Here is a 16,596-nt window from a genome sequence, read left to right as displayed (position 1 = left end):
TCGATTGACGGAGTATTAACTGTATGGATTTCTTTTGGTGCTTGACTGTCTAGAACTGATATATCTCCATTACTTGTTTGAAAACTTGTTACCCAGTGGTCTCTTCCATTATGGTGAATTTGGACAGAAGGTGAAAATACAGATTGAAAAGTTATTTGTTTTTTTCATTTCCATTTATTTGAATCATATACTGGAGCTAAGTTTGTCAACTGAAAACCATTCAAACCAAGAAATTGTTTAGACATTATTCATTGTACTGCGTTGATAATATCAGAACAAATCCATTCTTTATTGGAAATTTGAAGTTGATGGCTTTCATTCAAGTTATTCACACATGGCTTTTGTAGCGACTCTGTGTTATCAGCGACTTTACGTTTTTTTTATCAAGTTGTACATTATCTTCGCTAATATTACACGTAACAGAATCTTCTAACTGAAATCTTAATTTCTTTTTGGAACACGTGGTTTCCTTTTTTACAGGACTTAAGGTTTCCTTTTTAATAGATTGATTTGTAGAAGTTTTTATTTGTTGAATAGGAGTTTTTGACGGACCTAGGTTTTTCGTAGATTTTGGCGTTTTAGGTGGCGTACTATCTACCATTAGTGTATCAGGTTCGCCCATTGTCACGTAGTTTGACTGTGTCAGTATAATGTGTCTGCTGGGTGTCTTCGGCAGTATGCTTCAATGAGGTAGCACTATAAATCGGCAAAAGTCCCGGCCTACCACAAGGAGACATCACACAAACATACCGCAGCCTCCCAAAACACACATTTATAAGCACTCAACACATGCATACATGTCGCACGCATGGGAGGCCGTCCTTAAATGACCTTAGCTGTTAATAATACGTTAAACAAAATAAACCAAACCATGTATCATTATCTTGATTAAGAGTAACCGAACCAGGTGCCGCAATTACATCCCTATCATAATCGTTACATCTAGGTTTTTTTTCTGCCAGATTTTTTATCGTTTCTTTTTAAACTGTTTTTAGATAACTGTTTTAAACTAACGGGTCTTTTACTGTCTACAATGTCATCCACCATTTTCATTCTAGCGGCCATGATATGATAACAAGTTCCAGTAGACGGACATTGACAAGTTTCCTTCGGATATAATGTTACTGCATATTTAGACTTGTTGTTCCCACATACAACGATCGCAGAACATCAGATTAACCCCTCTCGGTCAGTCTTTGTGAAGAAAGTGGGTTGACCTCATGGCTCATGCACATTTCAAGATCATAATTTATATAAATGTACTGGTGATTCTGAAGCTGTGAAAGGAGTTAGGAGTAAATATAAACATTGAGATATGTTTCTTCGTGGCTTTAAAGATTAATTATATTCCAGTAATTTAGTGGTAATGCGAGCGCCATAGACGCGAGCCGATTTTTTTTTGGCGAGGGGTCTGGGGGGCCAATTTGCAATCTTTGGGGATAAGATTTTCGATGGGGGGGGGGGGGGGGGGGGGGGGGGGGGGGGGGGGGGGGGGGTTAAGGCTATAAAAAAAATTCTCATCCGGAGGGGGGTGTGAACGAGCCGCCCGTTAGCATGGTCATGGTGACTGGTGTGCCGTGTAGGGGTCGAACGATTTACCCAAAAACACCCCCAAAACTACCCCAAAACACCCCAAAACTACCCAAAAACATCTCACAACATCAACACATTACATGGAAACACTGTTAGAAATTAATATGTATATATTAACACATCAAATACAGGTATTGATAGCTTCTTTCGTTGACGTATCGGCGAGTAGGGTAGTTTTGGGGTAAACCGTTCTGCCGCCGTGTAGGCCTATACAGTATGTTTAGTATAGACGTAGTATACATGTATATGGTGTCGGCTTGGACATACTCGTAAAATGGCGTCCGTGAATTCCACCTAGATTCATTCCGGCCACCACTTTTGCACCGAATTTGTAATGAATATTCATAAATATTATATCAGCTTAAAGCCCATAATATTATCTTGTCTAGAGTGTTTCCCGAACAGACATCGGTTCAGTAATAAAAGCGTTATGGGCCAATAAAGATGGAAATTTACATGTAACTTTGATTATTTTACTTTTTTTCACACCAAATCAATTCATTCCGGCCATCACTTTTGCGATTAATATCGAACAAGTATTCAGACAGTTTATATCACGTGAATAAGTATTAAATTCTTCGTTTTTTGGTGGTTCCCGAACAAAAACCTGTTGAGTATTATTTGTGATATGGGTATTTATTATAACGAAATCAGTTGTAAATATCGATATTTTTATTTCATACGGGTTCATTCCGGCCACCTCTTTCACTTCTAATTTTAAATACTGTTAAATATAACTTATACCATTTTAAAGGTGATAAATCAACCCTTTAATGCTGGTGTCCGAACGAAAATCCATTTAGTAATAACGGAGATATGACCTAATAAACACAATAAATCAACAAAAATCGCTTCACGCCTGAGTGCATCCGGGTTTTGTAGTCGCCCCCAAATTCGAGAGTCCGTTTCGCCGCCATATTGATTTCATCGCTGCGTCGGGCTTGATCTACGCTGAATTTAAAGCAGATATTGCGGCAAGATAGACCGAGATAGCAAGTAAGTTACATGTTTAGTTTTGGGATTGGAGCAGTTGAACAAAACTGTGTACATTTTGTGTAATTCCATTGATGCTGTAAGTGTAAACGTCATCTTCAAATCTCGAGATGCATATGAAAATATGACCTCGCATCAGGCTGTGGGTCAAAATTACCCAAACGGTCCTGGATACTACTTTATTTCTAGCGAAGTAAGGTTTTATCTGTTAAATGATATATTTTCTTTAACATTTCTTACATTGTTGTTCTTAGTTTGAAATTGTTCTGACGTTTAATTAATACTTTATTTTATAATAGAAAACGGGCACTTTCACGTGATGAGGCAGACACGAAATAACATTATTAAATTTTGGGTAAAAATTAACAAACGGTCTTTAATTAGCAATGCCCAACCAAAATTTTCTATATATTCAAGAAGTAATTTGGAGTAATTTTATTGAAGAGTATCACCCCCTGATTGCAAAACAGCAATCAGAACAATTCTATAATTAAAATTGAATTTTTAGCGAATTTTTGAAATTGAGACCTTCAAAACAACGCTTTTCCAAATAAATCATTAAAAAGCGTACACAGCCAATTGCTCTGAAAATACTTATGATTCAGAAAAATGTTTTTGACCATTATTTAAATAACATCATATTCTAATATAAAAAGCAACAAATTCATGCTAAATATTTCCACATGCACAGATTTTGAAGCTATTACTATTTTACAAAGTTGTCTCCCCTGACAAAAACTTGTCCATATCATAGGAAACACCTTAATTAAAATGCCTTTTTGTGCAAAATGGACAGTCAAACAACTCCCAATATGTGTAGATTCCTTTCCTATGTGTAGTTCTGTAAGATATGTTTAGTTCAATCTGATTTATCATACACATAGTTGGTTTGTTATCCGAAAATTTAAATGATTTAAAAGTTCCTTTTAAATGTACATGTACTACTAACTTGGTTCCTTTTAAAAACAAACATTTATAAATCCTACATTTTTGATAAATACACAGATAACTTAATATCAAATAACATGCATAAGATTAAGAATTATAAACACACATAGGATGTGCATTGCAGTTGTCAGATATTTATTACAATTTGACGATGTCTATATGATAGTCTAAAATTACTATGAAGAAAAAATCGGCAGGTTATAAAAGAAGGATGCATATATATAATAAACAAGTTGTGATCCTGTGCTACTATCATTAACTTGTCGGAAAAAATATTTTAAAATACAATTATAATTTGAAATATAACATGCTAAGTGAAAACCACTAAATTTCAGCCTAGAGAATTTCATGATTAACTTGTAATTGGTGACATTTTTGATGAAGTAAGCTCTTATCTAGACAATGTTAATGACTTACTTTTTTGTTTTCTGTGACAATAGTAATGCATTTGCTTTAACCATTGTCAAGTCCTTTTTAATTCAAATAAAACAGTAGCAATAACATTCACTCATAAACAAACAAATCCTCATCCCCCTATTTTCTTTAATAATCATCAAATAACACAGCAGGACTGTCACAAACATTTAGGTTTAACTTTTGATAAAAATGGTACCTGGTCTGATCATATATCAAATATTTATGAGCCATAAGGATTACAACAGGTCTAAGAAGATGTACATATCACCATGTACTTTATTCAGAGGAAAATTAGAAACATAACAAAGAAATCCTAATCACAAACCTTATAACACTTGTATAAAATCATTAATATATACATACACCTACATATATCCAGAAAGCATCAAACCATTCATAAATACAAATAATTTTAGAAATGAAAAAATCCTCAAAATTCCTCCTACTAGAACTAGAACAATTATAATCACTGGAACTCTCTTGATGACTCTTACAAGAAACTCTATTTCAATTTCTAGCTAAAAATCTAAACTAAAAACAGTAGTTTCTTGCAACTAACTTTCCACCTATGTCACAATATTTTTCTATAATCTACAGGAAAGGATTTATAAAATTAAACCTAGTCTGTTATCCAATCCCCTTTGTCAAACTAATTTTTTATAATTTTCTATGTGTATTAAATTGTAAGTATACTTTGTCTTATATTTGTTGTGTTGACAATGAAATATTTTGAAATAAAATGAAAAAAAATATTGTGCTTATGTGTCTTTTGTCACGGAAAATCCAAGTGAAATTCATCCAAGTTGCTTGAATCTGATGATTTTTTTCAGTGCATCTAAACAAATCAAAAGATGGATTTGTAGTATATGTCTAAACAAATCAAAAGATGGATTTGTAGTATATGTACATGTCTAAACAAATCAAAAGATGGATTTGTAGTACAGTGGAACTTCGTTAACTCGAAGTCGACGGGACCACGAAAAAACTTCGAGTTATCCGAGTGTTCGAATTAAGCGAGTTATCGTTTTTGGTGAAAAGTTTGGTCAATATTTGTCAACATTATATAATCATTATAACTTCGCTCTGTCGCTCATCAGTTTAGTGTGAAGACTGGTCAATACATGTAAATATATTTGTAATGTTTCGTTATGTCACTTGTAATTTGGTGTAGTTTTGCCGATATAAAGTCACGATAAAGTTTCTTTCACTTAGTCACTTCAATAACGATCTGATGTGCAAGTCATGTTTGCAAAAGGTAAACGATAAAACGGAATTCGACAAAATAAGTTATTAATGTCAAAACAAATAACCGTTTAAGTTTAACACAGATTGCATACAAAACGTAACAGAACCATTTCCTTTTATTGGACATATATAAAATACTGTTTGATCGGCCTACTTACTTTTTATTGATAACCACGCCATTTCCATGTGTATTAGCACCGGAAGTTGGGCTGCGCATGTGCGTATAAAATGTTACTGTAACTGAGTTGGTGTTTTATCCGATTTAATAGACAGCACTGACCGTTACAGTTGTACTCTGAACACCTCGGCAGTAATTACGCTATTGTTTCAGCAGTTTAAAGATTTAATAGGCGCCGGTGACTGTGTCATTTCTACACCTGTAAAAACATCAGCCGGGTAGATCTACCGGTGTGTCAGAGATTAGTTCCGCTTGAGCGAACGGGTAGATGAGTTGCTGACTATCGTGTGTACTGATATCGACGACCGCCTTGGGAAATTACCTGATGTAAGTAAAACAGTACTTTTTATCACCAAGACTTGTTGTTACAAGATTCAACCGACAATTTCTTTTATGAATTTATGAAACACTTATAATAGCATGTAGGTTAGTAGTGCCGATATGTTCAGTATTACAAACGGAATTTAACTCTTAAAAAATGTCGGCGTTTGCCACCGATCGACGAAAATTATACTTCGAGTTATTCGAACATTTCAAGTAGGATTTTTATTGTTGGGACCAAATTTTAACTTCGTATTATCCGAGTTTTTCGAGTTTTCCGAATTCGAATTTCCGAGTTTTTTTTACTAAGATAAAGAGAGAATTCGGCCGGGACCGGCGAGGTACTTCGAGTTAAGCGGGGTATTCGAGTTATCCGAGTTCGAGTTAACGAAGTTCCACTGTATATGTCTAAACAAATCAAAAGATGGATTTGTAGTCTATGTCCAAGGAAATATATTTAACCATATGCATATGCCATATTGCTACTACCAATACATTGGCATTGTGATGCACATAAAATGAATGTTATCTAAAAAACATGGAACAATAGACATGGCCTTAACTAGGTTTGAATATGTGTCCCTGCCCCTGGTGAGTTGGACAGGACCCGCGGTTAAAATCACCGTACTTCCGAAGACCTATTTTGTGACGTAATTTTCCTCAATCCCAAATTTGCAATACAAGTTATCTCCCCTTTGCTTGGGCATTGCTACTTTAATACTCCTTTTTTTCTAGCGAAGTTAAGTTTTATCTGTTAAATGATATATTTTCTTTGACATTTCTTACATTGTTGGTCTTAGTTTGAATTGGTCTGACGTTGAGAAAGTACTTTATATTAGAAAACAGGCGCACCGAATAAAGGCCTCTTCAATTCCCCTAAAGAAATTTTTTCAGTTCCGATTTTCCCAATCAGAGATTGTAAGTTTCCTTGCATTTGTATGTTTATAAATATGAAGAATTGTTGATCATAATATATATACTATCACATGTTTTCACAAGCCAATGCTATAATTGATTGAGCATAGATCTAGAGCTCTATATATATATTATGCATATTCAAAAAATATTATTAAACCATTGATTTTATGATTATTTTTGAGCTTGCAAGAAAGTACATTTTTCCGGAAGTTAAAAAAAATGTGGCTATATTTTCTCAATGGAAAAGGTACATTTAATATAGTTAGGAAACAATTCAATATAATTAAGAAAATCACTGGCCTAAGTACATGTAGCCCCACATGTACAGCCAGCCATGGATAAACACTTACCCTCATTATGACAGGGGTACACCCCCCCCCCCCATGGTGAAGTAATTATATATAAAAATTGTGTTACATTTTTTGTAACGTATAAACGTAAGTTCTTTTTGGGATGTTTGTGGCTGAGATAAACATAACTTGACAACAGATATAAAGTTCACAGTTTTATTCAACAACAGGATCATCAACGTTATACAGCAAAGTACCTCCATAGTAATCCGCATCGTACATCAAAATCGTCCATTTACACTCCATCCATATAGTTCACACGATTGCCCGGGCACATTCACACAAGTTTACAAGTTCGCACACATGATCACATAATCCAAAGTTTGTAACTTCTACATGTTAGATAATAACAGGACGGCACTCAAGTCCGTTTTAGTAAATCCCAGGAGAACTCCCTATGCTAATCGCGCACCTCTTTTTTATACCCCTTAAGGCTTCATTAATATGTAAGGATGAAGATGCGATCTACTGACCAATTATCTCACTTAACCCTAAATTGTGGGCGTGTCTAAGTCCTATACCGTCACTTCTAATTATAGTGACCACTGACCATCACTGACCATGTGTATACATTTACCTAAGCCAGCGCTATATATAAACGACTAACTTTCAGGCGTTGCAATTTGGTTTCGTTATATAGTACAGTGATCTACTGCTAACATGAGCGAAGTGCGTAAACCCATTCTAAATAAGAAACTATCACTACTTCAAATAAATAAATACGAAACTATCAAGTACCAGAAGTTTAACAACAATAACAAAGCGGCGTAGCAACACCAATCCAAGGGAAGTAACCCAAACATATATCGCTGACTGTATGCCTATATGGCTGACTATAGCTATAGAAAACCTTCCCTGCTATTTTTAAGCACACACATAAAACTTGTCTTCACTATAGACGTACCTATCTTATATTATAAAACTAACTACTATAACTTCTAACAATCAAGCTATTTCCTAGTTCACTACACAACCCCCTTCTTTTGAAGAGTTTGTGTCCCCACAAACATCCTACATGTTTAAAACATATTAACGTCCGTACCGTATAAAGGCAAAAATCCTTACATGAAAATCTCAAAGCATGGTTATAGGCTCTAACCTATTAAAACATATAAAACACATTTGTATAACTAATATACGGTTATTCGAGCATTTAAACTTTGGCATTGTCTACAACAATAACATGAAAAAGTTTCATGGTTAATTATCATAAAGTTCAAAAACATAAATTTCACTATACAGGCATCCCCATATTTCGGAAATAATGTCGACATAATTATACAGTTATGGCTGCCCCTACGAACAACTACATCAAGTTTAATATCTTTAAAAATAACACAACATTTTACGGTTTTTATACCGTGCCTTTAAAAAATGTAGACGATCTACAAAAAGTATAAAACCTCATACTCTCCGCACATACATACCCTATCACACCCGTCATAATAACTTTATCAAACTGCAGGATAATCTTTCGATTTTACAATGGTATCGTACCTACTTGGCTACACTGATACAATCGAATAATACTTGAAATATATTTCTGATATGATTGACAATATATATATATCAATAAATGGCCAGTTTTTAGCTCATCTCTTTGAAGAAGAGAGAGTTTATGTTGTCACTTTCGCGTCGGTGTCGGCGTTGGTTTTTCAAATGTTAAGTTTTTGGTACAAGTGTTGAAAGGCATATAGTAATTTATGGTAATATGGTCCCTGTGGGGGTTAAACTATCCCCTGCCAGAGTTAAACTGAAAGATTTTTTTGGGGGAAAAACCCAGATTTTTCAAATTGTTGGACTTACAATATTTCTGCGTTAAGTTTTTGGTTCGAGTGTTGAAACGTCACTTTATAATCGTACTAGGGTACTGATATTTGGCAATAAGAGTCCCTCTGGGGTTAAGCTATCCCCTGTCGGATTTAAACTTAAAGATTTAAAAACAAAACAGATTTTACAAATTTTTGGACTTAAAATATTTCTGCGTTAAGTTTTGGTGCAGGTGTTAAAAGGTTTTAATGCATCACTTTATAATTGTACTAGTGTGTTGATATTTGGCTATAGAGTCCCTATGGAGTAAGACTATTCCTTGCTGGAGTAAAACTATAAAAAAAATAGGACTTTTTCTTTTTAAATCTGTTTTTTTTTTTTTTTTTAATCTCTGGACTTAAAACATTTTTGTAAGTTTATGTTGCTTGTGTTGAAAGGGTAGTAATACATGATATTAGGTTCCCTTTGGGGGTAAAAACAGATTTTTTTTAAAAATTTGTACAAGTGTTGAAAGCTATTAACACATAACTTTATGATTGTACAAGGGTGTTGATATTTGGTAAAAGAGTCCCTCTGGAGTTACACTATCCCTTCTTGGAATGAAACTGAAAACAAAAAAACAATGTGAAAATGCTCACATTATTAGACAATTTATATATAATTATATACCAGTCCACATTCTTCAAGGGAGACAAATCTCATTAGGATAATATTTTATCAAAAAAATGAAGAAATAGGTCCAAAAGCAATTACATTTGTAGTTATATTTATTCAATCTACAACAGCATAGCTTGTCTCCCAATTGTTTGCCAATAAATAATTTACATATATATATATAAATTGGTAGGGCTTTGAAAATTGCATGAATACACAAAACACAATCTGATCAATTTGCAAGTAAACAGTATAAATATTATTAATGCAATTTGCGAAACCATACCAATTAATATATTTTAATTATTTATTGACAAACATTTGCGAGACAAGCTATGCTGTTCTCCAAGAGCTCTTGCAATTGTTTTTCTTTTCTTTTCTGCCAGATAAGTAATTTATTTTGTATTTGTTCATTTCAGAATGCCAAAACTAAAGAAAAGAAAGTTTTTGGGCGCCAAAAGAAAGTATTGTGACAATAAAAAAAAGACTTTGGAGAAGCCTGAAGTTTTTTATGACAATCAATTCATGTACATGCCTGGTGTGATTGAGGAACCTACTGATGATGAGGTCGACTCTGATAACCGCACTTCATCACATGTTGATGTCGAGTCTGACCACAGCTTTACCATAAAATCATCGCCTCTGAACATGAATGATGGGACAGATGGAAGTCAGACAAATGAACCTTGTGTTATCTCTTCACCTTTTTCCCTTTTGGATCATAACTATACATATATGCGCATGTCTAAAATCCCTGTTGCTCGTCCTGATCAGCTCCCAAAGGAACTCTCCAAATTTGAGAGACTTCAAGAGGATATTCGAAATAAGTTATGTTCTCCATATGTGCCAGTGTTAAGGGATGATTACATAGAAATATTGGAACTGTATAAGGCAGGTGGAAAGACTGCCATTAAACTTGCTGTCACTTTTGACCCAACATTCAAGGCCACTATACATGTTCACAGGAAAAAACTCGCTCAGGATCATGATTTATGGGATGGCCTTCCTCAAAGTTTCGACACATACACCAAAGTTCACCTGTTACTTGATAAACTGAAAAAGTATGTTGTGTGTAAAGGGAACCCTGATGAGGAGTATCAAGATCTGGTTCCCATTGGTTCTACACTGACATCTGGAAATTCTTCAGAAGGTCATGCGTACAGAGAAGGTGACTTTTGGGCGGAATCGGGAAAGCTAAGGTACAATTCCACCATCAGGGCAATGAAATGTCCAATGTTGGTGGAGGGGCCAAGATGCTGTAGTTGTGCGTCGTATAGAAGGTGTTTGCGAACTAGGAAACAGCGTCTTGCAGAAAAAGCAGATTTTTTGGACAGAGATCTGATTCATAGCAGGTACAAACACAAAGACATGAGTAGGCAAATGTTGATTTCCAAAATTGATCAACAGAAATCTTGTATCAAAAACATGCAACACCAGATAGACATCTTCCACAAGCAAAGACAGTACATAGATAGAGAGCTTTTGAGACGTGGCATACGCATTCCCGATCATCAAAATCAGGAAATGTCAGACTTGTTTAGTGTTTGTAGGGAGGACATGGAGACGGAATTTTCAAGATCAAGGAAAAACGGAATGTCATGATTTCGCGATCTTGGGATAAACACAGGTTAATGTCTGCAGAAAATAAAGACGAAAACAAGTCTCGAAAAAATGATTTGACCACAGAATTAATCTCCACAAACTTAAATTTGCAATTTCACAAACAAGATTTGAATAATTTATTGATACTGTCATGTATATCTAACACACTCTGCTTAAAAGCATTTGGAAAGTTCTCACTGAAAATGTCTTTATCAACAAAAAGTTTTCCCACTGGTTCCTTAGAACTTTGAGCAATAACTTCTGATGGTATGTGTACATGTGTATTTGATTTTGTCACACTCTGAGTCTGACTTTGCAATCTGTGATCACTCGCTGAAAAAATAATCTTAGACATTTCATGCAATATATTTCCTGATCGAAAATAATATTCAGATATAATTTTATAATGGTTTAATCCTGTTTCTCCAAAAACTAAAAATCCAGTTAAATTTTTTGGGGATAAACAGGATTTGTTTACAAAGGGGGCTACCGTTAATTAATAAGTAAAAACATAAGACCATTATTAGCTCACCTGCCCGAAGGGCAAGTGAGCTTATGCCATGGTGCGGCGTCCGTCGTCCGTCCGTCCGTCCGTCCGGCGTCCGTCCGGCCGTCCGGCGTCAACTTTTTCATTTAAACAACTTCTTCTCAATAACCAAGAGGCCCAGGAACTTCATAATGGGCCTGTAGCATACTAGGGTGAAGGGCTACCAAGTTTGTTCAAATAATTGACCTTGACCTTCATTCAAGGTCGCATGGGTCAAATAGGCTATAATCTTCAAACGACTTCTTCTCAATAACCAAGAGGCCAAGGGACTTGATATTGGGCCTGTAGCATGCTGGGATGAAGGGCTACCAAGTTTGTTCAAATAAATGACCGTGACCTTCATTCAAGGTCAAATGGGTCAAATAGGCTATAATCTTCAAACGACTTCTTCTCAATAACCAAGAGGCCCAGGGACTTGATATTGGGTCTGTAGCATGCTGGGATGAAGGGCTACTAAGTTTGTTAAAATAAATGACTGTGACCTTCATTCAAGGTCACATGGGTCAAATAGGCTATAATCTTCAAACGACTTCTTCTCAATAACCAAGAGGCCCAGGGACATGATATTGAGACTGTAGCTTGCTGGGGTGAAGGGCAACAAAGTTTGTTCAAATAAATGACCTTGACCTTCATTCAAGGTCACATGGGTCAAATAGGCTATAATCTTCAAACGACTTCTTCTCAATAACCAAGAGGCCCAGGGACATGATATTGAGACTGTAGCTTGCTGGGGTGAAGGGCAACAAAGTTTGTTCAAATAAATGACCTTGACCTTCATTCAAGGTCACATGGGTCAAATAGGCTATATTCTTCAAACAACTTCTTCTCAATAACCAAGAGGCCCAGGGACTTGATATTGGGCCTGTAGCATGCTTGCGCGAAGGGCTACAAAGTTTGTTAAAAAAAATGACCTTGACCTTCATTCAAGGTCACATGGGTCAAATAGACTGTAATCTTCAAAAGACTTCTTCTCAATAACCAAGAGGCCTAGGGACTTGAAATTGGGTCTGTAGCATGCTGGGATGAAGGGCTACTAAGTTTGTTAAAATAAATGACTGTGACCTTCATTCGAGGTCACATGGGTCAAATAGGCTATAATCTTCAAACAACTTCTTCTCAAAAACCAAGAGGCCCAGGGACATGATATTGAGCCTGTAGCTTGCTGGGGTGAAGGGCAACAAAGTTTGTTCAAATGAATGACCTTGACCTTCATTCAAGGTCACATGGGTCAAATAGGCTATATTCTTCAAACAACTTCTTCTCAATAACCAAGAGGCCCAGGGACTTGATATTGGGCCTGTAGCATGCTTGGGTGAAGGGCTACAAAGTTTGTTAAAAAAAATGACCTTGACCTTCATTCAAGGTCACATTGGTCAAATAGGCTATAATCTTCAAACGACTTCTTCCCAATAACCAAGAGACACAGGGACTTGATATTGGGCCTGTAGCATGCTGGGGTGAAGGGCAACAAAGTTTGTTCAAATAAATGACCTTGGCCTTCATTCAAGGTCACATGGGTCAAATAGGCTATAATCTTCAAACGACTTCTTCTCAATAACCAAGAGGCCCAGGGACTTGATATTGGGCCTGTAGCATGCTGGGGTGAAGGCTACAAAGTTTGTTCAAATAAATGACCTTGACCTTCATTCAAGGTCACATTGGTCAAATAGGCTATAATCTTCAAACAACTTCTTCTCAATAACCAAGAGGCCCAGGAACTTGATATTGGGCCTGAAGGGCTTCAAAGTTTGTTCAAATGAATGACCCTTGACCTACATTTAAGGTCACAGGGGTGAAATCGGCTTAAATCTGTAAACAATAATTTTGCGATAGCCAAGAGCCTCCTAGACCAGATATTAGGCCAATAAAATGCTGGAATGAAGGACTAGAAAATTTATTAATATGAATAAACCTAGCTTACTATGATAATCAGCATAGTATCTGTAGAAATGACCTCAATCAACTTCAAAGTTGCTGTAGAGCCAGGTGAGCGATACAGGCCCATTGGGCCTCTTGTATATAGCTCTCATTCATTTATGACGAAATCCAGGTAAACACAAACAATGTAGTTAGATATGTGACAACACTACAAAAAGATAAATCTGAAGTTACACTGAGATGTGAAAAATTACATATTAGATTTCATTAATATCTATCATAAAACATACATGGCAAATATTTCCAATGATGTGACAAATATGATAGTTCTATAATACAATATAAGCTTATAAACACTTGGATGCCTATATATATACACGTTGTATATATATATATTTTTTAAATCTTATTAACTCTGCATAAACTGGACATAGTAGTGTAAAATGCATCTCATCTTCTATAACATTTTTTTTTGGTTTATATATATGTCTCTGCTATATCTTAACATTTTGCTCCCCATATGGCGAGAGACTATGTATACTATATGTACGAGGGTTGATTCAGATGTTGTGAGCTTCGTATTAAAGGAGGTTCTCAAGGATGTTCCTTTAAGTCCTACTATTCTCTGACTATATAGGGCCGTGTTCCCAAGGACTGGTCTCATTTGGTTAGTTTATATTGACGAGGTAGCACTCTAAAATAAACAAGACGGGCGGCTTTTGCAAAATTGACAAAATCGGTTACTAATCACGATTGTGGCTTTAAATTGATTGAGCATCCGCCTTATTCACCTGATCTCGCTCCATCAGACTTTCATCTATTTCCAAAACTGAAAACAGCCATTTCAAGCACCCTAACCCTAACCCCAACATGCAGTGGATGACTTTCTGAACAGCCAAGAAAAGGAGTTCTATAAAAGTGGCATTGAGGCCCTTAAACACGCTGGCAAAAGTATATATAGATACTGAAGGAGATTATGTTGAAAAATAATACAATATGTCCGGCAAAATTAAAATCCTTCAACATGAGGCTAACAGCTTATTTAATTATCAATCAACCCTCGTACATGTTTAAAAATAAAATATAAACACATTCAAACACGTGATCATAACTGTTAAAATGGCTGAGCGATTAGGATAGATGAACAATGCCATGAAAAATGCAATAATACAGTGTATAGACAGATGGATGTTTAATAGGAACAGTGGTTACACACTTGCCTTTCACCTAGGTGAGGGGCCGCGTTGGCCGAGTGGTTAAGGTGTACCGACACTTTAACACTAGCCCTCCACCAACGGGTTGCGAGTTCGAAACCTACGTGGGGCAGTTGGCAGGTACTGACTGTAGGCTGGTGATTTTTTAGCTTACCTGCCCGAAGGGCAAGTGAGCTTATGCCGTGGCGCGGCGTCCGTCCGTCCGGCGTCAACTTTTCCATTCAAGCAACTTCTTCTCAATAACCAACAGTCCCAGAGACCTAATATTTGGCCTGTAGCATGCTGTGGTAAAGGGCTCTCAAGTTTGTTCAAATGAATGACCTTGACCTTCATTCAAGGTCACAGGAGTCAAAAAGGCTAAAAAAATTTAAACGACTTCTTCTCAATAACCAACAGTCCCAGATACCTAATATTTGGCCTGTAGCGTGCTGGGGTGAAGGGCTCCCAAGTTTGTTCAAATGAATGACCTTGACTTTCATTCAAGGTCACAGGAGTCAAAAAGGCTAAAATCTTTAAACGACTTCTTCTCAATAACCAACAGTCCCAGGGACTTGATATTGGGTCTGTAGCATGCTGGGGTGAAGGGCTACCTAGTTTGTTCAAATGAATGACCTTGACTTTCATTCAATGTCACAGGGGCCAAAAAGGCTAAAATCTTTAAACGACTTCTTCTCAATAACCAACAGTCCCAGATACCTAATATTTGGCCTGTAGCGTGCTGGGGTGAAGGGCTCCCAAGTTTGTTCAAATGAATGACCTTGACTTTCATTCAAGGTCACAGGAGTCAAAAAGGCTAAAATCTTTAAACGACTTCTTCTCAATAACCAACAGTCCCAGGGACTTGATATTGGGTCTGTAGCATGCTGGGGTGAAGGGCTACCTAGTTTGTTCAAATGAATGACCTTGACTTTCATTCAATGTCACAGGGGCCAAAAAGGCTAAAATCTTTAAACGACTTCTTCTCAATAACCAAGAGTCCCGGGGAGTTGATATTGGGTCTGTAGCATGCTGGGGTAAAGGGCTACCAAGTTTGTTCAAATGGATGACCTTGACCTTCATTCAAGGTCACAGGAGTCAAAAAAGCTAAAAAATTTAAATGACTTATTCTCAATAACCAACAGTCCCAGAGACCTAATATTTGGCCTGTAGCATGCTGGGGTGAAGGGCTCTCAATTTTGTTCAAATGAATGACCTTGACCTTCATTCAAGGTCACAGGAGTTAAAAAGGCTAAAATCTTTAAACGACTTCTTCTCAATAACCAAGAGTCCCAGGGAGTTGATATTGGGTCTGTAAATTGCTGGGGTAAAGGGCTACCAAGTTTGTTCAAATGAATGACCTCGACCTTCATTCAAGGTCACAGGAGTCAAAAAGGCTAAAATCTTGAAACGACTTCTTCTCAATAACCAAGAGTCCCATGGAGTTAATATTGGGTCTGTAGCATGCTGGGGTGAAGGGCTACCAAGTTTTTTCAAATGAATGACCCTGACTCACATTCAAGGTCACGTCGATCAAGTATGCTTAAATCTTTAAATGACTTTTAGTGAAAAGCCAACGTGCAAAGAGACATTATATTGGTCCTGTAGCATGCTTTCAAATAACTGCAGGATCCATATATGAAAAGATCACTGCATTGCAGGTGAGCGATTTGGGCCCATTGGGCCCTTGTCTCCGGATACTCCGGCTTTCCTCCACCTCCAAAACCTGGCACGTCCTTAAATGACCCTGGCTGTTAATAGGACGTTAAACAAAAACAAACAAATCACCTGGGTGGCCGGGGTTCGATACCCGATCGGACTGTAAAAGGTATATGGCGTCATCTGCCTGACCACGTGGGTTTTCTCTGGGTACTCTGTTTCCTCTCACGGTGTGACCCCTCGCACTCTTTCATCAATCTGAGCCAACAAGCGTGATTAATATAAGTATATATATAATTTTTTGTAAAAAAAAAAGTATATTTTACCAGATCA

General features: G+C 36.6%; 1 protein-coding gene across 1 annotated transcript; it reads left to right on the top strand.

Annotated features, from left to right (window-relative positions):
• Window positions 1–2,474: 2,474 nt before the first annotated feature.
• Window positions 2,475–11,193, top strand: LOC117339835. The gene is made up of 2 exons (XM_033901543.1): window positions 2,475–2,589; window positions 9,807–11,193. Exon 2 carries the CDS (start codon window positions 9,808–9,810, stop codon window positions 10,987–10,989), a length of 1,182 nt encoding a protein of 393 aa, XP_033757434.1. The 5' UTR covers window positions 2,475–2,589; window position 9,807; the 3' UTR covers window positions 10,990–11,193.
• Window positions 11,194–16,596: the final 5,403 nt, after the last annotated feature.

This window comes from Pecten maximus, chromosome 12 (genome assembly GCF_902652985.1).
Source record: "Pecten maximus chromosome 12, xPecMax1.1, whole genome shotgun sequence".
Taxonomy (NCBI): Eukaryota; Metazoa; Mollusca; class Bivalvia; order Pectinida; family Pectinidae; genus Pecten; species Pecten maximus.
Note: the sequence above shows the minus strand (reverse complement) of the source record. Positions and strands in the feature narration are given on the sequence as shown.

What these genes read in the sequence shown, in the direction of transcription:
- LOC117339835 (XM_033901543.1), top strand. Translation starts at nt 9,808, where the DNA reads ATGCCAAAACTAAAGAAAAGAAAGTTTTTGGGCGCCAAAAGAAAGTAT.